The following is a 27499-nucleotide window of genomic DNA, read 5'->3' on the forward strand; positions in this document are numbered from 1 at the left end:
CACAAAAGCATCGAGGACTTTAAGAACATCCCACCAGCGGTGCGTCAACTTCAGATAAACACTGAACTCCTCCGGGGATCAGTCGCTCCATCTCGTGAGGAATCGGGTATCCTATTGGATTGATTTGTTTCTCACGCTGGCTAAAGGTATGGATTCTAACAAAACAAGAGTGCATTGGAATAACCTGGACATTTTCTCATTTGTTAAAAGAAACACGTTTTTTTTTGCTGGATGTTTTTTTCCCGATTTCTGTTGCATCTCTATAGGCTACGCTAACAAACTGCACTTTGGTGATGGGCTGTCAAAAGTCTTACTTTGTTTTATACTTTTTTGATGTGTTGCCTTTGGGATGATATTGCGTAAAGTCCTTTATATCCTCATACAATCCACTTAGCTCCTCTTTCAACCCCACTGGGGGTTTTCCTCCTGGTGGTGTCTATATAATTAGTCTGTTAAGCGATCCTAGGATAGTTTTACATGTATTTTTGCTGTTCTATTTACATCCCTCTAAATATACTGAAGGACACTGTCCCAGACAGCTTTAAGAGACTTAAGCCTTTTAGATAATTTACTGCTCAGATCAGTCACTGGGTAAAAAATAAATACGTTGATCAGTTGTAGATGGTGTGAGAAAATGTTGGTTTTATTGATTTGACAAATATTAGATTTTTCTCACATTTGGAAGAAATTGAAAAACCTAATTGTTATTGTACTGTAAAGGCTTGACACTGAGATTTCAGTTTCCTCAGCTGTGAGGAAAAGGGCTAAAGAAAGACATCATTGGGCGTATTTCTGCTTTTTTTTCTTAACTACTGAATGTTTAATGTGTACAGTAAATGAATGCATGATGTTAAACGTCCTTGTTTGGCAGGGTGTGGTGGGAAGATGGTTTTTCAGAGGGGAGCAGTGATCCGCTGGCCTCTTTTGTTCCTTTGTTAGTTTTGATCTTCACAAAGTCACAGAGTAAATACAGAGTCCATTGAAATCTATAGATGATGATTTATAGCTGGCGGAGCCTTTCGTATGGTGTCTACTTTTCAAATATGTCTGGAAAGTGTTTAGATAAAGCACAGGTGATCTCTTATACTTGACTTATCTTGGGCCTATTCTGAAGAACTTCTTTCCTTATCAAGATTATTTGAAGCCGGTAGTTCAAAGGGAAATTGTTTCTGCTATCGATTTAGATTGTGGTTTTTAAATGATTATAATCATGAGACTGATGTGAGTATTTTTTCTTTAGTCTTTAGTCTTTAGTGGCATGAAATGTCAAACAGATGCATACGCGCTCTTTAACCCAAATCATTCCATTTCGTAACATGTGACATTTGTGCCCTTTTCCCATCAAATGTTTGCTAAGAAAATAAATGCCATTTGACCACAGTTACAAGGAATAAACAGACTTTTAACAGCAGTTGGCGCAGCACATTCTCATCTTATCATCATCATGTCACCAGATAAGATGGGATGGACGAGTTAACGAGACAAATGGACTTCTCTGGTGGAGAAAGGGGTGAGATTTTTTTTAATCTTGTTTGTGAGGATCTTAAATGAAGCCTTAGTTTAAAACTAAAGAACAAAAAAAGTACAAACCTAAACCCCCACAAAAATAAAAACAAAATACAAACAAACATTAAAGGGATGTTTCAATCAAATCGCTGACCAAAAAAGCTCTAGATGTGAACTTTCATTCGTGGTTTTTTAATGATATCCACCAGTGAAACGTCACTGGCCATGCAAACCCAAGGGAAGTGAATTGACTTAATTATGGTTCACAAAACTTCAAAATAACCTTTCAGCAGAAACATGTCTCTTCAAATGAACAATGTCCCATTTCCACAGACATAATTGCAGCAAGAAATATAGATATACAAATATAGACATAAAGATATGTTGTCCTATTTGAAAGCTCAATGACAGATTGGACGTATAGCGTACATCTGTGTTTGAAGACCTTTAAATACATTTCTTTGGTGATGCTCTTGTCTCTCTTTTCTGGGGGTCTCAGCACTGTCACTAACATCATGACTTGCCTTTACTGCCTGCGCTGGTGTCGGGTTTCCATTTCTGGTCCTTGCTTTCAAGGCTTCGGGTGTAGGTCATCCAAGGCAGGGAGTTTTCGTCCACCAGTCATTACTGAATGTAAGAAGGACAGCTCATGGGGCCTCATGACTTTTGACACACAGACAGCGATGGCGGGGTCAAGGAACGTCGGATTACATTCTCGACGCCGGCCGAGATGAAAATATAATCAGCTGCTGGGTTGTGCTTTTACATGTCACTTCCAGAAGAAAGTTAGTCAACTGGACACATGAGTCACCTTTTTAAATTAGTTGTTACAAAATTATTTAGAGAAGAGAAAAAGAAAGAGATGAATATAGATAGCCTAGATAGATAGATAGATAGATAGATAGATAGATAGATAGATAGATAGATAGATAGATAGATAGATAGATAGATAGATAGATAGATAGATAGATAGATAGATAGATAGATAAAGTGAGTGAGTTAAAGGAATAGTTCAGTATTTTTGAAGTGGGGTTGTATGGGGTACTTTGGCATAATCATTGTGTTACCTTCTGGAGATGGCAGTCAGCGCAATCATTATAAGGAGTATGGGATAGAATTTGCAGAAGTCAGCCTGGTATTGTTGCAGAGGAGGCCAAAAGAAAAACTTTTTTTTCACATATATAAAGGCTAACCTAAAACCTAAATATCCGTTCAATTGTAGGCTTAACTGAGATTTTTTTCCACACTTTTAGTTTGTTGCCAGACAGCCCTTTATTCAGCATCTCGACTCCAAGCTACTGCAGATTATTCAAGAGACACAAGAAAACAAACAAAAGCTGTGGAAATAATCTCAGTTTAGTGTACAATTGAACAGATATCTAGGTTTTAGATTAGCATTTATATATGTGGAGGAAACAAGTTTTTCTTCTGACCCCCTCTACAACAATACAGGGCTGACTTCTGCTACAGTGACGCCTCCCTTAAACTCCTTAAATTCTCTGCACTGGCTCCCATCTCCATTAGGTAATACACATACTATGACTAAATATCCCATACATCCCATCCTTTTAATATGGTTCGGACAAAACACAGAAAGTTGTAAAACAAGTGACTTACACTACTCTTGTTGCTTTGATTTGACTTACTAAAGGATTTGCTGGAGTCGAGGAGCAAAAAGTATGATCACCTCTAGCTTTAAGCCTTGGACCTGAAATGGATCCCTAAAAGGAATAAGGAGGAGGAGGAATGCAAAGATAGGTTTGAGGAGGCAGCATGAAATTGAGTTGGAATTGACCTTATCCAGTAAAACTCAACAGACTGCAGCTGGAGAATAATATACCTCCTAGTGGAAGAAAGGTGTTTTCAATGTGAAGTGGTGCCAGCCCGGAACATAACTCCATTAGTTCCGATTCAGTAAAGAGTTTATCTGCCTTTAAAGGGACAGAACCAGATTTGATTTAAGTGAGAATACAAGTAAATGACTTGAATATAGGCCTACTGTAAATTCACAGCTTAACACTTATTTCGTGAAAACAAAGTTGAAGCTTGAAGGTTCCTCATCATTCATGGAAACAGCAGCTTGACAAAGAAAACAAATACAAAGAGATCCTCTTTCTGGAAACATTCCAGTGTGTCCGCTGAGATGGTTCAGCTGTTATTCCGTGATGGCAACCATCTCCATGACAACTCTATATGACAACCCTATAATGAAGACCTCGAGATCTGGCTGGAATCTATGGAAATCTTGTTAGAGGATTTTTTTGCCAAAGTCAAAAAAATTCAAGCTGTGACACCCCCAGAAATGACTGACATGTTACATCATGTACTTGAGCGTTTGATTTTTTGTTGTTGTATATTTGTACATATATAGATGATTTCTCTTAATATTTGACTAGAATATCTTACATTGAACTTGAATGTGAAAATAAATTACTTAAACAGATCCATAGGATTACATTAAGAAATTATACAGAAATTTTGCTTTTACTTCCACCCAATTAGGCACAATTATTTTTATAATTTTTTTATATATAATAAGTTGCAATTATGGCTTTATTTATGGTTAGTAAATAATGTTATACTGCATTTCTTTAATCAGTTATAAGCCATTGATAAGAACAACTGACTGAACTGGTTGTCATAAGCAGAAGATAGTTACTAGGCTTCTTATAATTATAACAAGTGTTGAAGTCAAGATGACCGAAACCAAGACCAGGTCATGAGTAAGACCAAGGAAGGGCGAGACCCGGACCACACCAGACCAGAGTCCATGACACACTCCTGTTAAAATGTGGAACATTCAAACAATAGGCACTCTTTACAATTGATCTGAAATATCCACATTCCCGTAAAAAAAACACAAAGGCAGTTCATGATTCCTTCATCCCCCCCCCTTTTTCCATAGAGTGTATATTAGTGTGGGTGTGTGTTATGTGATATCTCTGCCAAGACAAGAAGACCGGCGGATCTCAAGTATCACAACACTGAATGATAATGATCTATATTAAGTCGGAACTTGGAAGTGTTTATAAGTAAAGTGTGGTTCAAGGCAGTCAGAGGTCAAACTGTCCTTTGGAAAGTCCACCTAATGGACCGTGCTGATGGAGGTGGATGAACACAAACCTGGCAACCAAAATGGTGTTCTTCTTAAAGGCTCCTAACAGAAAAGTAAAGCATTTGTAGCATTGTTATCCATTGACAAAGCAATGTTTTGCTCATGTTAAGATGTGGCTGTTACTCAGTCACAAAGGCGGTTCCGCACGAGTAGTTACAGTCTTAATTGCTTTTTTAATTCGATTTTTAGATTGAATTAAATTTCCTCTAAATTTCCATTTGTAAATCAGGAATTCGGCCAGTATAATAATCAGATTAATCAAATACATAGCAGTGTTTTACTCTTTATTATTTCCCCAGATACCAAACAATACATTTCCCCTAAGCAAACTAAATCTTCCATCAAAATGTTCAATGATAAAAAACAGAAAGATGTTTCCCTTTAATCTTTTTATTAATATAGTTTTTAAATGGTGATAACAAGCCAATTATTGTATTTTGTGTTTTTGTGATCTGTTACTTAGTATATTAAATTAAAAATGCTTTGAATGTTGAATGTGCCCCTATTAGAAAGCAACTGGCCCCCGAGGGAAATTGGTCTACCGCCACTGCAGTCAGTCAACAGTCTATCAATCAATCCCATTCATTTCATTAGAGACATTAAAATCCACAGCGTGCTGCTCACTCAAAGCATCAGCCATCACACGTCAACTGGGGTTAACATATATAAACTTGACAGACAAGTTGACACTGCACTGCATTCACATATTAATCATATTTCTTTATTTTTATTACGCACTATCAGTTGTGACAGAGAGCGTCACCTCCTCCACCAGGCTGGCTTCTCTACCCCCAAGTGAGTGTCTGTGTCTTTCCCCGTCACGCTTGTATAAAATATTGGCAGTTAACTTAACGCATAATAGAATAATTATAGCCAGAAGGAAGTATACCCCATATGACTAACAGCTTCTCCTTGTTTTTCCGTTGTGTCTTCTCGTTGCTAGAGGGAACCGGCGGATCAAATCACAGGACTATGTCCAGTGGTGCTGGAGGGCTGGGCTTGGAGAAGAATGTCTTAACCCAGAACAGCAGTGGAACGTATTTCTCCTCATGTGAGAGCAAATTTCCACTCTTTTCTTTGGCCCCCCCCAAAAAATAAGGAAGTTGTGCATTCGTTTTTACGGACAAGTTATGAAATGCTGCATGTGATATATTTTTAACATCCTAGTCAAGAGAATTTAAAAGTAAAGGTCCTGCAACTATTATCAGGACCAGTGTTGATACACAGCCTAGGCTTTGTAAACGGGCATGTTGCCAGCTAGAAATGGGCCCCTTTTGTTTACATATCAGTTTACAGATGCAGTATGCAGATGTGAAGACATAATCACTGATTTTGACAAAAAGCATTCTCCAGAATCGCTTTCAACTTTAAGTTTCAATGCAGGACTTTAACTTGTAACTTTCGTAGTAGTTTTAACATGGTGTGCATTTGCTTAGGTAAAGGATCTGAATACTTCCTCCACCACTGCTCTACCTTTAATTCATCTGAAGTTTCCTGGGAAGAACTGCTTCATTTAATACGAATTAAAATGGAAAATGGACAAAGTTTTTCAATATAAAAATTACATTTACTTGGGTTTAAAATGATCAGTTTGGGATGTCATTAAAATTCTATCTTTATGGAAATTCCTCTGCAAATGGATTAACTGGTCATCCAGCTGATGATACTTATTCAACACAAATAACTATCTCAGGACATGTGTTTACACTCTCTATAATTTCAACTAGATCATAGATCATATAAATGATTAGCGAATGACGGGACTCAACACTAATTTGAACAAGTTGTCTCAATCAGTTTAATCCATAACAATGAATCAGTGCTAAATTTGACATTGACATATTGAAAATACTTATATAAAGTACCTCTTATTTGTTCTAAAATAAAAGTACTTAAATGTACTTAAAAGTACTTTTTTGCTCAGGTCAACTTTATGTGTCTTATCCCTGAGAGGAAATCCCAGAGTAAACAAACCTGTGCATGCCTCATCCCTGCCTGCAGCCTCCGTAGGTGTGAACGCCAGCAGCTACAGCTCTTCCTCTGGAGTTTACCTGGCGGGAGACTCCTCGGGCGGGGGAGATGGAGGGGGGACCTTCCTGGATGTAGAAGGCTACAGTAGTGGAGGTGGACTGGGAGGAGGAGGAGGGGGAGGAGGAGGGGGAAGCAGGAGCGGTGGAGGAGGCAGCAGCAGCAGTTATATGGTGAGCTCCGTGTCAAAGGTCAGGTCCAGCTCCTCAAGCGGTGCCAGGCGAGGCCAGACCGCTGGCTCAGCAGGCGGCCTGTCTCCAGGCTTCCGGGAGAGGAAAATCTTGTCCAGCCGCTCGGGAGGTTATGACGGTGAGATCCTGTGTTAATAAAAAAGCAGCAAGTTGGCATTAGAAGTGCTTGAAACAGAATCCTTAAAATGTGAAGGAAACAAGTCGCGCACATGAGGGGGTTGTTAACATTTCTGCTGCTATTGTATGTGTGTTGTTTTTTTTTCTAGGAAGTTCCAGTGGTAATTCCTCTCCTGAATTTACACGCAAGGATTACGGGGTCTATTGTGAGTGAGATTGACAGCTATAAGAGATTTTTATACCTTGTGATTACACAGCTTTATCCTCGGGCCAATGTCTGTGTCTGTATTTACGTTTTTTTTTTTAAATGTCTGTTTTCGTTTTAAGGCTCCGGCGGCACCACAAGAGGGAGGAGCGAGAGCAGAGGTAGTCAGAAATAGTTTGTGTTCCCTTCAGTATTTCTCACTCTGACTTTCTTCTTCATTAAATTCACATTCATTTGTCCATTGTGTGTGTTTTTTTCCCTTTTTTTTTTCTTCCCAGAGAGCGAGATCAGAGCCAGATTACAAAGTGCCTCTCCCACCGCCTGCAGATGTAAGACCACTGGATCCATTGATCCATTTGCTGCCGGTTATGCAATTTCTCATGAAAGCAACAAAGCGTCTTTATTTGGGTTTTTTTATTTAAAAAAAGAAGAAGAAGAAAACATTTGGGTTGAAAAAAAAATTCAATGCTGGCTCAGTTTACAACAGTTTGATTTTTTGAATTATGTTGCTGACAGAGGATCTGGCCCCAGTGTTTAGTATCTCACTCATAAGACCCTCCTTCTCTCCCACCTCTCACATGCGTGTTTACATCCATGAAATTTAAAGTAGGAACACATGTACAGGCAGCTCCCCCAGACAGAGAGGGATTTGAAAGGACATCAGCACACAATAAAAAATAAGAAAGGGTGGGACTCAGACAATGAGAAACACAGGTTTGTTTGCAGTGTTTTTAAGGGCACAGATTTGTGGTGGCAAACAATGGCACACATGAGTCACCGTTTGCAGCACCTCCCGGTTTGAGGCAAACTAAACACTAGAGAGTCAGAGTTTCACAGGCGCCGATCGCTCCCCCTGCAGATGAAAGTGTAGAACTGCGATAATTCAATCCAGATTTTCTTACAGTTAGTCACCTCGTGCAACCTTAACCCCACATCAGCATTTTCTGTATTCTCAGCTGTGTAGGTCTATTCAGCCCTTTTATTTACGGTGCACTAGGTGGAGGTTCTTCTATACCTTCCATTTTGTTCTATTTTGTTCACTACATTTAAGGAGAAAATATTCAACCTTTTACTCCACTACATTTATTTGACTGATAATAGTTACTTTGAGAATAATTTACATGTTGGGCTCTTATAGGCCTACAGGCTACATTATGTTTTTAGTATAGTTAGCAAAATGAGTCCTACCTCCACCAGCAACTGTGATAAGCATTTTGCGACAGTCATAATAAAAGGCTAATCAAATATAATACTCTGACAGGAGCCATTCTAACTTAATACTTGAAGCACATTTTGCTACTATACTTTAACACAGGACTTTAAGTTGTATGAACTATATAAATACTCAGCTACTTACTTAGATGTTGACTCTAGTGAATTACATAGGATGAGGTGGTTAAGCCAGATATAACATACTAAGATGTGTTTATTTCAGTAAATGGACCGACATATACTTAGTACAACAAAGACACGTTACAGTAAATTTCCATATGTGATACGGACTGTGAATATTCAAAATGTATTATTTTCTCAATTGAACTGCTTCTTTCTCTGCATAAAGAAAGTACAATGGCCTATGTGTTACTACTTAAACAATTCATTATGAGTATAGCAAGAAATACGTTGTTTCTCTGTTTGACTGAAATTCTGCACTTTAGTAAGTCTCCTTATTACAGAATATCCTTAGAGATATTGCAGTTATTATATTCATATCTATTTGTGTATCTATGTTTTTTTTGTGATGTTGCAGGGACGGAGCTGGACGATGTGAAGAAGCTGTTGAAGGGACGCTCCAGCAGTGTCAGCCCCACGCGCTCCTCCAACGCCTCCATCAGCCTGCCTGTCCCTAAGAAGGCTACCGTGGAAACCAAGACCATGTCTGTAGCCACGCAGTCGGGTGTGTAATCTATCCTTACTGGAGAAAACACACACACACACACACACACACACACACACACACACACACACACACACACACACACACACACACACACACACACATCAGCACTCACACTGATTCCTCCTATGTTGCGTAAGAGATAGACCTTTCCTGCTTTGGGAATTTTTGTGTGTTTAAGGCACATGTTAGGAGGGAGTACATTCATGAGTTATTAATACAGTAGGAGGAGCTCTCTCTTTCACACACACACACACACACACACACACACACACACACACACACACACACACACACACACACACACACACATACACACGCACACACAAACATGCACATACTTGACATGCATGGACACCTTGTCGCCCTCCTAAATGATGAGGTCGGTTTTTGCCGCTCATGTATTACGTTACATTCAAAGAGTCACAGAGATCTGAGCATCCGGTTTTCTGAAAGATAATACCTTTGCACCTAGACGATTAACAACACTGGGGTCCTGACACTTATGTAACGTGACTCACTGATAATTTGAGTCTCAAACGTAAAAATACACGAGGGACACTTTACTCTTGTATTGACTGTGTCTTTTCTCTGCTGCAGGTGCAACTACATATGGCTCTGGTGTGAGATCAGCCGGGTTTCAAACCATTGAAACATCAGGCCTGTACGATACCGGCCTTTCATCCAGCCTGTTTGATACTGGTGTCAAATCCAGCCAGTATGATACTGGTCTGAAGTCAGGTCAGTACAGCACTGGTGTGGGATCGGCCCAGTCAGTCAGGTCAGTCCAGTATGACACTGGTGTTAGATCGGCCCAGTTTGATACTGGCATCAGATCAGCCCAATACGATACTGGTCTGAGATCAGCCGGATACGGCACCACAGTGAGATCTGGCCAGTACGATACTGGTGGGGGATCAGGCCACTATGACACGTTGGATGCTACGATACCAACTTTCTCCTGGTCCACCTCCACGCTGCCTTCCACCTCCACCACGGTCATCCCTGGAAACTCCAGCAGCTACACGTACCAGGTCGGCACCAACAACATGCAGGGTGGGACGTCACCAACCGGCCTCACCTCACCCTCATCCCTGTCAGGTGAGGCCAAAAGTCCCCTTTGAATGTTAGCTGTGACCTGCAAGTGAAATATAGGCTTGTTTGTAATGTTTTGTCTCCACCAGCGCTGTATTAGGTATGTACCAACTGTATAGGCTATGGACAATTAATATAAACATAAGCAAGCAAGCACACCATGGTTGATTTTGAATAATTGTCTAAAAAGTAGCTGTAATTTACAGTTTTACAGGCCGCCATGTTTCTTTCTACAGTAGCATAGAATGGACAAACTTAAAGTAGCACAGAATGGACAAACTTAATGTGGGTGTCATGGGGAAATGCACAAAGACGAGGAAGAAGTACTATATAGAATAAATAACTAAGCATCTTTCCTTCCATCACTTGATATTGTCGAAATACTTGAGGCTGTGGTGGATGATGCAATCTTCGGTAACAGGCTTCCTTTCCCCTAAAGGCCACCCTAGCTTTTGCAATTTTTCGTAAATGGAGGGATATAGGCCTACTGTAGGTGGAGCTCTGCAATCTAGATTTTTCACCAGTAGATGGCGCCAAAATACACATTTACTGCACACGTCACACACCTTTAATCTGCGTCTCTCGTCGTCAAAGCGCTAATGTGACCTGTGAACTGATTTCCTGATAGAATTAAAAGTGGACAAATGGTGACAGGCTCATCATAAACCTCAGAAATCCACCATCTGGACTGATATTTACTGCTGTCACACAATCTCTGGAGCAAGTTAAACACATCACGCGATACATTTTTCTTCAATATGGCCACTAATCGTTAAATGAACCAAATTTTTCATCATGCACATTTTTTAAATAACAACCTCTCCCTTCAAATTACAAGCAGCTCCAGCTGCAAATATGTGAGACTTTAATGCTTAAAAAAATAAAAATGCTTTCCCTCCCTTTCCTTGTTTTTCAGACGGAACATTCTTGTGAATCTGTCAATATTCACTTTGAATGTTTTTCCCCATATTTATTTGTCAACGTCTTCCCCAAGTGTCCTTTTTATTCTCTTGTGTCGTAATCTATTTCGTGTTCTGTTGCTTCATCAAATCAAACCCTGCTGCATCTCTTGTTTTTACAGTTTACGGCTTTCAGAATAATCTGGCGCCCATCTCTGTGCCCAGCAGTGTGCTGACAACCAGCGGAGCCAACACAAACGCTCATCTGGGACTGGGAGGTACGACGGCAATTTCCTGACAAGTTTCCCCGATATCTTGCATCCTATGAAAGTTATACAGAAACTGAACCTGTATCTCTGTGTGTGTGTGTGTGTGTGTGTGTGTGTGTGTGTGTGTGTGTGTCTGTGTGTGTGTGTGTGTGTGTCTGTGTGTGTTTGTAGGTTATGGCGTTCAGAAGAATGTCTCGAACGGTAGTGGAGGCGTCGTCAGCAGTGGAGTGTCTACAGGTGAGTCGTGGACAGATTCAATTCCCCCAACAGTCACAATGAAGTAATAATCCAGAGCTTTAAATATATATATTTTTTAAATGTCTGTCTTTTTTCAGCCACTAGATCCCAGATGACCGTTGATGATTCTTATAAGAAAGACTATATGTACCTGATCTCTGACAAGGAGAATGTGAGCCTACAGCCCAACAGAGACACAGAGAAGCTCATTTTGGCTAAAGACAGCGGGAAGCAGTTCACCACCAGCAGCAGCACCACTCTCCTAGGCGGAGGTGAGTCGACTACTTACCGCCCCCTTCTGGACAAACACATAACTTTCTTTCCCCTTTATAGGGTTTTCTTAGCTCTGTCTGGTCCCAGTTTTGCATCCCAGACTTCCCATGTCCATGTCAAGTGTACACTTTGATAATTTTGGCCTCTCGCATTGGCACAGTCCAGTTTCTTAACAGAAAAATCTAAAAATTTACTTTTTGTTGTGTTATAAAGTTTTTTATTTGAGTTTGATCAGGAACTAGCACCTATACCAGTGGACAGAATCTTTTTTTTTAAAATAAAAACTCACATTCACTATTTTTCCCCCTCTAAATGACTTCAATGAAATAAAGCCCTTTTCCCATCGGCTGTTATATTTTGATATTGCATGTTGTCCCACTCTTCTTTCAGTTCTGCTTTTTTTAACACAATAAAAGTTGTGTTTATAAAATAAAGGGTTTCTAACTTTGCAGGGTCGCTGTCGGGAGACTCAATAAAGAAAGAGAAGATGATTTCAACCTACAGTGAGTCGATGCCACTGCAGACCATGAGTGGAAACTGTGAGTGGTCGTTGTAAAACAATCTCTAAGAAACCAATAAAAAAAAATGTCAGTTCGTGAAAAATTATAAGTGATGTGTATTTACTGCTTCATCAGATGGATCGTCTCAAGTGCTAATGAAAGACAAATCCACCTATGCAGGTATTTTTTACATATATATTTTACATTAAGGAAATTAGGGGGAATATTTCAGTGTTTTTAAAGTGAATATTTTTCCTCTTCAGAGATTCACAAGGACAAGGGTGCCTTCGGAGGCGGGGGATTTTGCTGCTGTTCTGACGCGTGTTGCTCCTGGTGGAAATGGCTGTTGGGTCTTCTCCTCCTCCTCCTGCTGCTGCTGGGACTCCTCTTTGGGCTCATTGCACTGGGTAGGGCCCACTTATATAACATTAGGAATTTTAATTTCATTTAATAGGGAATGTTAAAATAAGATAAAATCTCCCCCCAAAGATAAAACCTTTGGGAGTTGTGAGAAACTCGCGCCCACGCTATTTTGCAACCAGTAAAAAGTGTTTTTCAGCTTTTACAGTGTTGCAAGCATTATTTCTCAGAGCTGCTAAGAGCCGCGAGGCAGTAAATGTACTCCTTTCACTGGAAATGTGATCCCTGGGCACTGTCCCACTGCCATAAAGTCGGTCTGGCATGCATTGTCAGTGGAGAGGCTCCAGAAATTGTTGCTGGATGACATCACAGACTCCAGTTTGTTTCCCTGCAGCAGGAGAGTTGTTGGTGTCGATCTCTCCTGATAAAAATAAACCTTTTCCAAAAATAAGAACTTGAACAATATTTGAAACCTCTGACTTGCGGTATACCTGACTAATTATCTACTACTGTAAATCCTGCACAGCCCATAAGGCATACACAGTATATTAACTGTGTTAGGTTCAGGCACACAAACACAACTTTGTGTGTAAACTATGCCCTGTGGTAGGTTAGAGGCAGATCCCAAAACATCTTTATATTTTAAGGTCCATACAGCACAATACATTAAATGTATATGAATAGAATAGTAACAGGTCAGTGAGTCATAACTCATATATGTCGGTATAGTGTGACTTATGCTTTCTGTAGACATCTTTATAGTCATGTCCATTGTGAATACACATCCAAAAATCCGTTCTCAAGAACTAGACAAAGACGCTCCTTGTAACTCCAGAATTTGCCTGGGAATCATCAGATTTTTAATCTGATGATAGTTGGCTGCACATATGAGTATTAAGCAATAAGGAATTCCTAATAGTTCATCTGGCAAACTTTTTCCAGTGCCATTTGTCAGAGAGGCACTGTTTCTGTGTCCTGAGTGATCTGAAATAAAAATTATTGTTTGTGTTACTTTGACTTTGACAAGGGAATTACAAGCTAATAGTACCTCCATATATTTACACACTTAAATAACATATAACCTACTTATTAGGTGCTGAGGGTTTAGGTCAGGGGTGTCCAAACTACGATTTTAAAAATATAATGTAATATGGCCCTTTTTGCATTTCTTAGTTAGCCCACTAGTGCAGGGGTGTCAACTGATTGATTGGCCCGTGGCACATTTTAAAAATATAATGTAATATGGCCCTTTTAATTTTTAAATAATTTAAATGCACTCATTATATTACAGAGAAATATGTCCCATAAAAGAAAAAGAGCACCAAGCCCATCCCAGAGGACCCTGTATAATATTTTATTTTAAATTAATATTATTATTATGGAAAATCCTTGTGTCTTTCTCCAATAGCTTCTAATTCATCTGACACAGTGTCTCCATTTTTTCTCATACAAAATTCTTCAGCTTTAGCCTCTTAATTTCCCTCTCAAAGTGCACCAGATTCAAAAATCTCCCGGGGGGGGGGGGGGGGGGGGCATACCCTCGGACCTCCCTTGGAGGCCCGGGATCTCAGCTGGCTACTACTTTCCCCCAGCTGGACATTGGACGCAAAAGCAGAAAACACACTGGGTGTATCAATGGCATTTAACAAGAGGGGGAATGTATCTGTTTAATGTGCAAGTAAAGTGTTGCCGTGAAGAAGGATTACAATTTACGAAGACACTATTAAACTAAACATCAGAGCAGCTACATGTCCTGATAAATGTGTTATTTTTGCAAAGTGGCCCGGCTCTTCGTAGATTTTTCTGTATGTGGCCCTCAGTGAAAAATGTTTTGGACACCCCTGGTTTAGGTTCTTGGCTAGGGATCTCTGGTCAGATATCTATCTATCTACATCTGAATCAATATTTGTCTTGTTTTATTTTCAGTATTATTGACTTGAGATAATTATTGTCATTATTTTGCTTGATTATATAGTCTAGTGTTTAAAATATATAGGCTACAATATAATTCATTTATTTTGGCAGCCTATTGTCTTAATTAATAATTGTCACTTTAAATCAGTAAAGTGACTTCCCTAATGAGGATTCACTTTGTTTTAAAAATAACAATAAGATTAAGACTTAACTTCATTTATTCTATCACAATTCCATGCATTAATGCAACTTTTACAACAAGTGAATGTTAAACAAATAGCATAACTAAGACATATACTATAAACGGATTCATTTGTTTGGAAAACACTATATCAGTTTGTCAAATTACAGATTAAGAATCACTTGTTATAACTACCTTATCATTGTACAGTATGTGCATCTTACCAAACGTTTGATGTCTCCTTGTCAGCTGAGGACGTGAGGAAGCTGAAGGCTCGAGTGTCTTCTCTGGAGTCCACTTCCTCTGCTCACACCAGTAAGCTGTCCAGTTATAACTATGTGAGAGGAGACCACCATGACAACACGCTCAACATTGGAGGAGCAGGTAGAGCAGGAGCGGGAGCAGCAGCCGGGGCCGGAGCTGGAACTATAGCTGGAGCTGGGGCTGGAGCAGGAGGTTCAGGGGGTTCAGGCTCCAGAAGAACAGGCTCCAGCGGTGGCAACGACGTGGACGTTGGAGGTGGTGGTGGTGGTGGTGGCAGCAGCAGCTCTGGAAGTTCTAGCCTGGGGACTGCTGTGAGCGGAGGATACATAGACGCCGCCACTCTTGACGTCAGGATGCAGCAAATGTTAAAAAGTGAAATGCATTCACAGGCATTCAGAGGTAGACTACTGCACACTCACACACACACGCACACACACACACATGCAAACACCTACACACACACACACACACACACACACACACACACACACACACACACACACACACTGTGTTCAGTTCACTTTAACTTGACTTTTGTTTTCTGTTTCAGCTTATCTATCGTCAGCAGGGTACCTAGAGAGAGGACCGCCTGGACCTAAAGGTGAATTACAAATAGTATTTTCATCATGTACTCTAAACACATTCACCCCTTTATACAAATAGAAAATAAAGAACGTGACTTGTGTTTAATTTATACTAAACTACGTTTATTTTATTCTTTTCAGGGGACGTTGGACTAAAAGGTCAGGAAGCAAAATCATTTACTGCTTTAAGTCTTATTCAGATTTGTTGTTGTTCTAATTCTGTTCCTCTCTCTTATGTCATCAATAATAATACGTCATAATCATATTTTGCTGTACCTCTTACCTGTCACAGGAGATTCTGGTCACTCTGGACTTCCAGGTGAGGAATGATGACTTATGCTTTCCTTGTGTCACTACCAGTGTTTTGAATTCCCTTATGGACTTTAGTGTCTGTGGCATCATAATGTCATTTTACTGACGTTGACCTTTGACCTCAGGTGCTCCGGGACACCCCGGCCCAGAGGGTTCTAAAGGACAGAAAGGAAGCCAAGGTACAGAGAGGGGTTCAGTTAAAACTACACCAACCACTTCTTAGCCTTCTTACCCTGAGAGATGATGTGTATAATGTGTGATTATCAGGGGACCATGGACTGGACGGGATACAGGGGCTCAGGGGACGCGAGGGTCCAGCTGGCCCCAGAGGAGAGCAGGGACCTCCAGGCTTCGGAACCAAAGGTGACAAAGGTATGGTTTGGATTCCCATCAGTAACAACACTTTAAACACATAGCGGCTGGTGATTGTGTCACTTCAGGATCTTGTGTGTTTGGTTCATGTAGGATCTCCTGGAGATGCTGGGGTTCCCGGGCCTGCTGGGCCGCCTGGATCCAGTGGTGAGATTTTTTCCACGTCTAGAAAATTGACAAAGAAAAGATAATATTTTTGTGTTGTCTTTTTACATTAAAATTCCATTAAAAGTGAAAAAGTTTATCACCTCATGATGTAGGAAATACCAAAAAGCACAAGGGGGCAGCAGAGCATACCAGTCTATGGTCCATACAAAAAACAACAGAAAACAATCTGGATTAGACACTTATGATTGAAAATATTATATATTACATTTTAATATTACATGTGAGAATTACTTTAAACACCCTTGGATTAACTGTAATTCACTGCTAGGACAAAAGCTTTGGAAAAACATGTTATGTGTCCCTCCCATCTTTAACTATTATTTATCGAAAGTGGGAGTTACAAACCCAGTATGGATAATAAGTATTTATTTCATTTCAATAAAGAAGGAAAAAGTCTTATTTCACTGCCACTCATAGGATGAAAACATCTCTCTACATCACTGTATTGTCAATTAACACTATTGTCCGTGTAGTTGTTTTTGTTCACCTCATATACATATAATACACATATAATGTGAGGTTAAAAAGCTCTTGTTAAAAGGTGGCTTTTCTGATTATAATTATTATTTTTTCATCTTTTCTGTAAAAGCATTCGGAGGACATGCAGTTGCTGGGCCACCTGGTGAGTTTCTTCCTTTACGACCATTGAATAGATTCCAGGGACAACTGCTTATTTGTAAATACTCTCACATTTACCAACTGAAAAGACAGTTAGCAGTGCATTGACTGTTTTTGTTACAGGTCAACCAGGTCCTCAGGGTTTCCGTGGCGAGGCAGGGTCTCCTGGAGTTAAAGGTAGGCTACGTAACATGGACATTGTTAGGCTGCAAAATACAGTGAAACAGTTAATTTAGTTTTGTATATACTGTGTTACTCACAATGACTATCTCACTCTGCAGGTGACAGAGGGCTTCCTGGATCTCAAGGACCGAAAGGTTTGTTGTAACATTGTGTGTGTGTGTGTGTGTGTGTGTGTGTGTGTGTTTTAAAAGACTTGTGGGCTTAGAAAGTGTTTCTAATCGTTGTTTAATTCATGTGTATTTCAGGTGAAACTGGTGACAAAGGAATCAAAGGTCAGTGCTGCCTTGTAAATTAAACTGCATTTGACGCTGATTAATTGTCAATGTTATATAGGCCTACTATGTGAAGTCTCCTCACCCACTTGTCCCACTCCTCAGGTGAATCCGGTCTACATGGGCAAGACGGGGAGAGAGGAGCAAACGGTGAGTCACGGGACTTCCTGATTCTCACTCTATGACCTCAGACGCTCGGATTGTGATTTTATTCTTGAAATGTTGTGTAATTTGCTTATTCGCTTTCTAGTAGGGATTTAAATTAGATAATTATTATCCCTCTCACATTTACAGCTAATGTAAAGCCAGCAGCCAGTTAGCTTAGCTTAGCTTAATGGCTACAATGGCTGGAAACAGGAGGACATCTACCTGGCTGTGTTCAATGATAACAACACCTATATTTTATATAGAACTATTTCAACGTTTCAAAAGTAACATTTGTTATAGTGAATTTATAGCTCACCTATATCTTCACTTTTATTGTTAGTGTTATGTCAACTGATTTCAATGTGGCAGTAACTAGAGTGTACAATAACAGACTCCACCAGGGGGCAGCAGAGAGAAGTCTACTCACAAAGCATCTTTGGCTCCCCTGCTGGTCATTGAAGCAATAGCAGACCTTACAAAATAAACTGACAACCAACTTTTGGGTTTTTAAAGGTTCCTATGGATTGATATTTGATACGATATTCGTATTCCTTTCTTTTTATCTTATCAGGATTGCCTGGACTCTCTGGCGAAAAAGGATCAAGAGGTAAATATGTCATTTACACTTATTTAGATATTATTTTGAATATGCGTAATAACAAGTACGAACCATTGATTGTGATACAACTCAAGAATGTATGATTGTCAAACTTAGAAACCAAGCTTTTCACCCTCTTTATTAACATTTTATTGTGTCCAGACACACATACTGTTCAGCCAAAAAAATAAATAAAAATAAAAATAAAAAAATACTTTAATTTTTTGTCCTCAGGTGATCAAGGACCTGCTGGGCCTCCTGGAATCAGAGGTCCCGCTGGATCTCCCGGAAATGCCGGACAACCGGGTAACCTAAGCTTGATTTCATATTTTAGCTACATTAACATTACATTACATCAGTGGATAATATGACAAGATACATTCAGGTCAAACTGGGCCAAAGGGACCACCAGGTACCACTCTTGTTCTTTTATTGTTTATGGAGCAGCTTTTTTTCTTTCAATGCTCTCACCACTAAAAATTTACCTTATTTCAGGAATACCAGGGAATCCAGGGCGACCAGGTGCCGACGGTACGGTTACTGTAAACTCGAGCCACCCTGTGGTGCTCCTAATTTCTAAATGATAACGTTTGTGTTTTGAGCTGTTGACTTGTGTATCTGATGCAGCATGTGTCCGTCTGTTTTAGGTGTATCCGGGTCAGCAGGAAGAATCATTAATACAGGTAGAAGATTGTGATTATTTGGCCAATAAAAAGAGAATTGTAGCCTAATGGTGTATTTCTACTTAAACTGCACTCACAGATCATGAGCAAAAAAAAAGATTCTGTCTATTGGAATGAACAAAGAAACGAAAGATACATTTTCTTCTGAGACATTTAAAAAATAAATACATTTTACATACATTTTTTTATCAATGGATTAAAATTTTATTTTTTTCATTTGATTACTTTACCTGCTCCTCCAATGTTCATTATTTTTTAAACATTTGGTCTATTATTGGAATGGACAGGGGATGTTGACGGATTAAAATAGTATGGATTATATTGTAACTATCGCTTATATTTTGCAGGTGGCTCCAGTTCTTATGCCATCCCAGGACCACCCGGGCCTGCTGGTCCTCCCGGCCCCGCGGGATCTCCAGGATTATCAGGTTTGACCCTTGCTAGCTTACAAAGCAGCCGGACGATAACCTCAGCATTCTGCATACCTCATGTCTCAGCCCTGAATGATTGTACCGCATTATAAAGTTCAAATGTCTTTCTTTACCTCCTCAGGTCCCGTTGGCCCTGCTGGTCTGCCTGGCCAGTCTGGTAGGTCATCATGCTTTATTTGTTCACAATGCCAGTTTTTTCACTAAGATATGTAGGTTGTGTATGTCCCCCTGAGTTTTATATGCCTATTTTTGTTTATCTTCACAGGTCCTAGAGGCGAAAGAGGATATAAGGGAGACCAGGGAGAATCATCGATAACCCTAACCTCATCATCTTCTGACAGTGAGTATCCTACTAACTATGGGAACGGTATTAATGCCTTCAGGAGAATTCAGATATACTGTTAGGTAGGATAATATATTAAAAAAAACATACTGTATTGAAGAAAGAAAAGTCATTAGTAAAGTAACTAGTAACTAAAGCTGATAATTGTAGCCGAGTAAAAAGTTAACTGTAGTGGAGTAGAAGTAGTAAAGTACAAGTCGTGCAAAAGTATTTCTTATATTCCACCACAGTTAGCTTATGAAGGCTAATGCTAACATATATAAAACCGACATTAAAGTAAGTCTGTTGCCTTTCATGCTATTCCATGCTTGTGCTACACACTTATACTGTATGCTACATGCTAGCTTTTAGAACGATCCTGTAATTGCAACTTGTGGCCACAGTGGCCGCTGTTTAGCAAACAAAGAAAAACAAATGGCCATTTTTCTATACTTTTCTCCTGGTTATCCTCTTCTCTACAGACTAGAAGACAGTTCAAACTGTGTGTTTTTCTCTCATCTTAAGGGACATTCAGTTCCAGTGGATCCTCACAAGGATCATCAAGTGGATCAAGTGGATCAAGTGGATCAAGTGGATCCTCAATTGGATCATCAAGTGGATCTTCTAGTGGATCTTCAAGTGGATCCTCCAGAATATCCTACATACCCGGCCCACCTGGCCCACCCGGCCCACCTGGACGTCCAGGTTGATGAGACACAACTTAAGACTTACTCTTTTATGAGAATGACTACAGTTCCAGTCATTTCTTCTTGTTATATTGTGTCACTGATGTTTTCAAAAATTGTCTTCATCAGGAGATTCAAGACAAGGACCCCCAGGACCACCCGGGCCCCCAGGTCAGCTGGTTAAATCTGCTGTATTTTACAGTAGGACATAGAGGCTAATCCATTCTTCATATCAAACTTTGATCGTCCATTTTTTCTTTGTAGGTTATGGACAACCAGGACCTAAAGGAGACAGAGGAGAGTCAGGCTTTTCATCCAGCTCAGGTATGACCCAGAATCTAAACGTGTGCTCTGTCTTGATGTGGTCTTGAGTTGTTATTAGCAGTAACAGAAAACATTTCAACACTCTTCTCTCTTACAGGAACCGTTTACGCTTCTGGACCACCAGGACCACCCGGGCCTGCTGGGATTAGGGGAGCAATAGGTGATCAGATTGTGTGCAGACCCATTTGTCATTAAATGTTTTCAACATTCTCTCTTTCAGTTTTTATAGTATATACAATTCAGCTCTGGGGTAAAAATGACTCAGAATGCTTAGTGTCTGTGGTTTTACTTTGAATTGGTATGTGTTTTAGTACAATTAACATATTTGTTTTATTCTCTGGACTACTGACTAGATTTCTCACAAATTCTTGAAAAAAAAAAGTATTTGATGATTGTTTGAATTTCTTGATATGATGATAACTTATTATTATGATAACTCTTTATTAAAACATCTCCGTTGTTATTCTAGGTTCTCCTGGACCGAGGGGATACCAAGGTAATTGTCTTCTTTCATTATGTGTATATCTGTTATGTAACAATACAGATAGTTGTGAGCCGTCTGTGACATAAATACATACAGTAACTGTGACATCCCATATGTGTCTCAGGTGAACAAGGCCATCCAGGTGTGCAAGGAACCCCAGGGAGACCAGGAAGCATTGAGAGAGGTCGGCATTCAAACACACATTGGACAAAGAAAGACAGTCTTGTGGTTGAAACGTGTGAGGATCAGGCTTAATGCACATTGTGACATACTGTATATCTATTTCTTCTTGCAGTGTCCACTCATTCCTCAGGGGGCAGCGGCCAGGGACTACCAGGTCCACCGGGGCCTCCTGGACTTCCAGGACCGCAGGGAGTTAAAGGTAAACCTACTAACAAATTATAAAGGTAGATTGCTGTCTTTGTTTTATTGTCCATATTTTAGACTGTATCCGCTTGCGTCTCATAGTACTTTAGAGGGCACATGTTGTGCTAATTTATCAGGTTCAAAATGGTAATTTGGGTTCCTACTAGAAACTGTTTTATATGGTTTGCTAAAGGTGCGAACACACTGCACTCCGCGGCGCGGCGGTTGGCCGCGCGAATCGCAGGTTCCGCGCCGCATGATCATATTGGGTCATATTGTGTCTGCCGCCCGACCAGAGTAGCCTTCTCCTACTCTGGGGATATGCTGGCGGTGGTGCTTACCGGTGCTGAGAGCACCAGTCTGCTGTGCTGATGGTGCTTTACCCAAGCTAACCGGTGCTAACTTGGTTCATAAAGCAAAATTGATAGCTGTACACAGCAGGCAACAGACACATAGGCTATTCACAGAACTTATAGGAGCAAACTGTGACTATTATGTTTTCATCCATCTTAATTTCCTCTGTCCGTCGTCCCGAAGTGAGTGACGTCGGGAGGAGCTCAACGCTGATTGGCAATCGCGGCGCGGCCGGCGGCAAAAATGTCAATATTCTCAACTCCTGCGGCGGCCGCGCCACCCTAGCCGCGCCACCCTAGCCGCGCGACGCCGCGTAAACCGCTCTCCGCTGGCCGGCCATTCGCGCGGCGCCGCACGAAATACATTGACTTTGTATGCATACTCGCCGCACGGCGGAGTGCAGTGTGTTCGCACCTTAAGTTTTCTCTTTTAAGCCCCGCCTTCCAAAAAGCCCAGTCTGCTCTGATTGGACAGTTAGATTCAGGGATATCTGGGGGTGTGGCTTATCACAGGTGGAGGTAGTGCCTTACTTATGATTTCATAAGAGGAGAAAAATCTGACTGAGATTTTTGAACACGTTTTCAGAAAGATGGAGGTGAAGAAAAAGAGAGGGTTGTTTTTCCTCATACTTTGGGAGTGTCTAGTGACACCAGGGACCCATATAAATGAAAAAGGGCAGTTTGTATAATAGGGGACCTTTAATCATTTCTCATTTTCTCATTTCCAAGGGGACACTGGATCTCCTGGTCTTCATGGCTCTTCAAGAGGTAGAGAGTCATATTTATTTTCCTAATTATTCTTAATACTACACTAACTGGATTGTTTTATCTCAAGGAGCTATGAATGGCTTTAAGGTTTAGTCCACATAGCTTCCGCAGGGTCTTAACCATCTTATTTTCCCTCAGGCTCTGTCTCGGTCACCTCAGGCCCTCCTGGTCCAGCTGGTCCTCCCGGCCCTCCAGGCCATCCGGGCGCCTTCGCTTCTTCTACAGAGATGCGCCAGTACATCAATGAATATCTGAGTAAGAGTTCTTCTAAAGCAAGTTCTCAGGCTTACAGTCTATGAGGTGGACGTGAGGAGAGTGTGACATTGTTTTATTTGTTCCATGCAGGTAGTAGCAGAAGCAGACAGTCTGGTATCCCTGGACCTCCTGGTCCACCTGGCCCTCCAGGAATCCCTGCAACCTTCTCGGGCTCCATAGAAGACATCTCCGCTCGAATCATTGCGTACATACAACGTAAGGCTGTGCTTCTCCCCAGAATTCATAACTGTATGCAGGGATTACCCAGAATTGTCGACTAGTTGACAATTCGACTGGTTATGAAACAAGGGTGATGCTATTCCGGCTATATGGGGGTGCTGAATGTCTGATTTGATATGGAATTGCATGATTTTTCCCAATAAATCCTGATACATCGCCCATTGTGGTATTAATATCCGCCTGTTATACGTTTAATAAAAATCTGATATGACTCATGAGCTTAACTCATGATTATACGATCAGTCGGCCAATCAGATTTGACGATGTAAATTCGTAGTCAGGGACACCCCCTTATCGGGCCACAATTGACTGTCTTGTGCAATTTCAGGTTCAGGCTCAAGCCTTAGCATTGGGGTTCAGGGTCCTCCAGGACCACCTGGTCCATCTAGCTCCGGATCCTTGACGGTCAATGCTCTCATCGCCATGCTTCAGAGTAAGTACAAGTAAAGATATTCTAGCTGAGCCATTTGGTATCAGATGCACATGATATCCTTTCTGAACTGTCCACTGTCTTTATAAACTCTTCAACAACTAATTTCAATGTGAAGACAAAAATGTTTGAGAACTCGTGAAACTACGTCTCTGCTCTTATCTGTCTAGGAGACGACGTGAGGAGATATGTTATGGGACCACCAGGGCCACAAGGGCCGGCAGGGACACCTGGGTTATCAGGAAGCGGTCACCGTGTAGAGGAAATCGCCACTTACGTATTCAATATCATGAATGGTAAGCACATACAAAACAGAAAACAAATCCTGAAAGTGGATTCCAGACTTCATTAATCAAACTGCTTTTATTGTTATTTTCAGACAGAGGGATTGCTCGAGGTCCCCCCGGACCACCCGGCCCTCCTGGGGTTTCTGTTGCAGGCGGCTCTGGCTTTGCTACGGCTACCATTGACTATTCGGCCCTAATAAGAAGTATATCATTTTAGTGACAGACACTGATCAGTATGTTGTTGTTTTTGCTTTCTACAAGAACAGTGAAAGATGTGCCACTCACTCATCATCTTTCTTGTTTTTTCATGTCCTTAGATTCAGACTTCCGTGCATGGATTAGCTCTGCCGTACAGCAGGGTCCTCCTGGTCCCGCAGGGGCCCCGGGGCGAACTGGCCCTCCTGGCCCTCAGGGGCCACCGGGACTCTCCACCGCCACAGTGTACGGGGCAGGAGGTCGCCAGGGCAACCAATACAGCTTGGAGGAAATTCAGCGTTACCTGCAAGGTGAGTCTGATGGAAAGGATGAATTATAACGTTATGCATACACTGATGGAGGCTGAGTTACTCTGGGCAGTTTCCATGATGACAAACAGTATGCTCAACTATGGAAAATCACAGATAACCCTAATTTTCACGACAACGATTGCAACGGCTTAGATTTACACAGCAAGGTAATGTACACGATCAAATGTTTGGTAAAAACCATCAAGTTAAAGGTCTTAACATAAATTACATTTTTAATCAGAGGTGTAAATTCAACATAAGGTTGTTTATTTCTCCACTCCTTATTTAGTCTACCATCCCCCTTTCTCAACATAAACAATGTTGCATTCTAACGTTGAATTGATTCTCTCTCAGGTGCTGGGTTCAGAGGTCAACCCGGCCCTCCTGGTCCTCAGGGACCCCAGGGGCCACCAGGCAGTTACAGTGGATCCATTTCCTACAATGGAAACTTCCCTCGGGAGAGCATCCGCTCTGAAATACAGCAGTATCTGACCAGTAAGCTCCTCACATCCAGCATGGACACAATAAAGACATGGGATCAGTATCTGGAGTCAAACATATCCAGATAAGTGAAGGCCAGTTGAGTGCAGATATGATAGATGTTCTTTTCTGTATTTCAGGCGACAGTGTCCGTCTTACCATCATGGGACCTCCAGGGCCTGAGGGACCCCGCGGTCATAAAGGAGAGCGTGGAGAGCCTGGTTACAGCGGCAGCTACTCTCAGACCAGAACCTACTCCCAGGGTGACCTTCAGTCTGGACGTGACTCCAGACAGCTCTCAGATACTCTGGACTACACCAGCGTCGCCATTAAAGTTTCAGACTACATAAAGAGTAAGCCCACTTCAGATGATTTTTTGATGCTGTATCAGCTGTTAGCAGTTCATTTTTGCAGTGTATCTATGGACACACAGAAAATGATCACTGGATTAAAGGTGGAGTCAGTGATTCTGGAGAACGACTGTTGTCAAAATCAGTGATTATCTCATCACAAGTTATTTTCTCCGATTGACAATAAAAGTAATTTTGACAACGGTCGTTCTCCATAATCGTTGACTCCACCTTTAACTTGACGCTGAAGAAACCTTTAAAATGTTGCGGTAGAGATAAAAGGAGCTCCTTTTTCCCCATTCCTAAGTTTATGTTGACGTTTATTTGCAACATCTGAAAGTATCAAATAAATCCAGTGACAGTTGTCTTTTCATCCATTCTGTTGTTTATGTTTCTGATGTGTCTTCTTCACCTCTGGCCAACAATATAGAAAGACGTCACATGTGAATTAGTTTTGTGTGACCTACAGTGCTCTGTTATTACCCTCCTCCTCTAGATCAAGGCCTGCTGCAGGAGTACCTGGTGGAGGGTCCATGGAGGGCACAGGTACGAGCCATTCAAGGCCCCCCTGGTCCACCCGGCCCTCCCGGACCATCTGGCCAGAGTCGCGTCATCGGTTCCTACGGCAACGTGACAGCTGACCTCATGCAGTTCTTCAGAAGTGAGCGTCATGCACTTATGATTTTCTTTCCACACACTGTAAATGGAAAACTATGCAGACTTATGTAAGTGTAGATGGAAAATGTTGCTTCATCTCCCAACTGAATCTTGCAATTCTTTTCTCGTTGCCCTTTGCGCAGCCTATGGCACCATCGCTGGCCCTCCAGGAGGCCCCGGACCACAGGGAGACAGAGGGTACCCAGGACCCAAAGGCGACAAGGGTACGTTGAAGCTGGAGCCGATTGAAACACTTGCATATCTCTCAAGAGTAATGTTTTTTCGTGGAGTGACTTGAGAGAGATTTTCTTGTGCGTTTACAGGTGATCCTGGACCGCCAGGTTTACAAGGACTTCCAGGGACATACTCTGTCCAAATTCCACACAGAGTGCAGAAGAGGGATACAGCAGGTAACACTCAGTCAAAACATTACATAACAAAGTTCCTGTGTTACATACATGTATCTCGTCAATACTCATTTTGCTTTCTCTCCAGCCACTGCAGGGAAGAAATTGGTCGGTCGTCCGAAGCTGCGTCTCCGTCAAGCTAACCGTGGCTAAAGGGTCAACGTACTACTGGATCATGTCCGATTTCATTTTCATTCATCTTTTTTTTGTTAATAAGATGTTCAACTGTCAACTAGTCATAATGCTCCTTACTGTTCCCATGTGTAGAAATAGTCATAGGCCTCCCCCCCAAAAAATGCAACAGTCTCTTTTAAAGCGGCTTCAGTAGAGTTATGGTTTCAGCTGCTGGTCAGTGTTTTCTAACACAGACTTATTTTTTAACATGTGGGTGTATAATGTTTACTTTGCTTAGTTAGAAGCTCGCATTCAAACTTTTTTCCAGGGGCAGCTTTGTTTAAGAGAATAGCTATTTTTAAAGCAATAAGTACCACTTGGCCGATATCTTGCCTCTTTTCCCCACTGCTTGTGTAGTTCGAGTGTCAGTCTAGTGTACTATGTTTTTGTATTTGCTGTCTTTTGAGGATTATATTGTGTTGAGGAATATAAAAGTGTTGTGCCAAGGTAACCCTTCAACGTTTCATAAAAGGCTTCAATAATGTTAAATGAATTAAGCCAAAGTGCAGCCTTTAAGACCCCTAGTTATCCATTCACCCCACACCAATTAATAAACAATTTACATCCATGAAAAAATATAGACTATATATATTAATTCATCTTTATCTGAACGTGACAGTCATAGTGAGGGTCATTTGATTGGGACGAGGGTTACAGTAGATGTTCATGATTTACTTGAAAGGTTTGTTGGTAGAATAAAAGAGAAATATATCATGTTGAAAATATGGCGGAAAGACAGGACTGAGATAAATGCGTAGGAATGGAGGATCGGATTGTATATTTTTGTATAAGAGCGCACTGAAGTTGATATATTTTCATGATAGCTTGAAGTGTGTGAAAAGATTTTATCTCACTGACACTTGATCAATATATTTTAAAAGACGCACAAATAAATCTATTTTTGGACTTGTGAGTTTTGATATTTGCATTGCGACTAAATTGATCTCAAAAGATGTTTCCTATGTCAAATAGTTAATATTTTATTTACAAC

The 27499-nt window shown here is 40.9% G+C and overlaps 1 protein-coding gene across 2 annotated transcripts; it reads left to right on the top strand.

The window, feature by feature from the left end:
• Positions 1 to 27414, top strand: col17a1b (collagen, type XVII, alpha 1b). 2 transcript variants are annotated; one of them, XM_080036306.1, is made up of 55 exons: positions 2 to 146; positions 1455 to 1510; positions 5366 to 5416; positions 5565 to 5672; positions 6623 to 6958; positions 7107 to 7163; positions 7285 to 7323; positions 7441 to 7491; positions 8913 to 9059; positions 9660 to 10160; positions 11236 to 11331; positions 11494 to 11559; positions 11658 to 11831; positions 12285 to 12371; positions 12468 to 12512; positions 12596 to 12739; positions 15037 to 15450; positions 15602 to 15652; positions 15777 to 15794; positions 15928 to 15954; positions 16073 to 16126; positions 16215 to 16319; positions 16413 to 16466; positions 17077 to 17109; positions 17229 to 17282; positions 17387 to 17422; positions 17534 to 17560; positions 17666 to 17710; positions 18279 to 18314; positions 18540 to 18611; positions 18801 to 18836; positions 18953 to 18988; positions 19336 to 19416; positions 19541 to 19576; positions 19685 to 19759; positions 20267 to 20446; positions 20557 to 20598; positions 20692 to 20751; positions 20849 to 20911; positions 21221 to 21247; positions 21360 to 21419; positions 21531 to 21617; positions 22684 to 22722; positions 22861 to 22977; positions 23068 to 23193; positions 23546 to 23650; positions 23818 to 23943; positions 24027 to 24137; positions 24252 to 24440; positions 24795 to 24935; positions 25061 to 25273; positions 25767 to 25931; positions 26071 to 26151; positions 26251 to 26337; positions 26423 to 27414. In XM_080036306.1, the coding sequence occupies exons 2-55, from the start codon at positions 1465 to 1467 to the stop codon at positions 26485 to 26487; spliced, it is 5322 nt and encodes a 1773-aa protein (XP_079892432.1). In that variant the 5' UTR covers positions 2 to 146; positions 1455 to 1464; the 3' UTR covers positions 26488 to 27414. The 2 variants fall into 2 exon arrangements, with proteins under 2 accessions (XP_079892433.1, XP_079892432.1); XM_080036307.1 differs by lacking the exon at positions 1455 to 1510 and having other exon boundaries at positions 1 to 146.
• The last annotated feature ends 85 nt before the right edge of the window (positions 27415 to 27499 follow it).

Source organism: Ammodytes marinus, assembly GCF_949987685.1.
Source record: "Ammodytes marinus genome assembly, chromosome: 11".
Taxonomy (NCBI): Eukaryota; Metazoa; Chordata; class Actinopteri; order Uranoscopiformes; family Ammodytidae; genus Ammodytes; species Ammodytes marinus.

Coding starts and splice junctions, on each gene's coding strand:
- col17a1b (XM_080036306.1), top strand. CDS start 1,465: ATGGACGAGTTAACGAGACAAATGGACTTCTCTGGTGGAGAAAGGG. Junction 12,372..12,467: donor GCAGACCATGAGTGGAAACT/GTGAGTGGTCGT, acceptor CTGCTTCATCAG/ATGGATCGTCTCAAGTGCTA. Junction 20,752..20,848: donor AGGCTTTTCATCCAGCTCAG/GTATGACCCAGA, acceptor TCTCTCTTACAG/GAACCGTTTACGCTTCTGGA.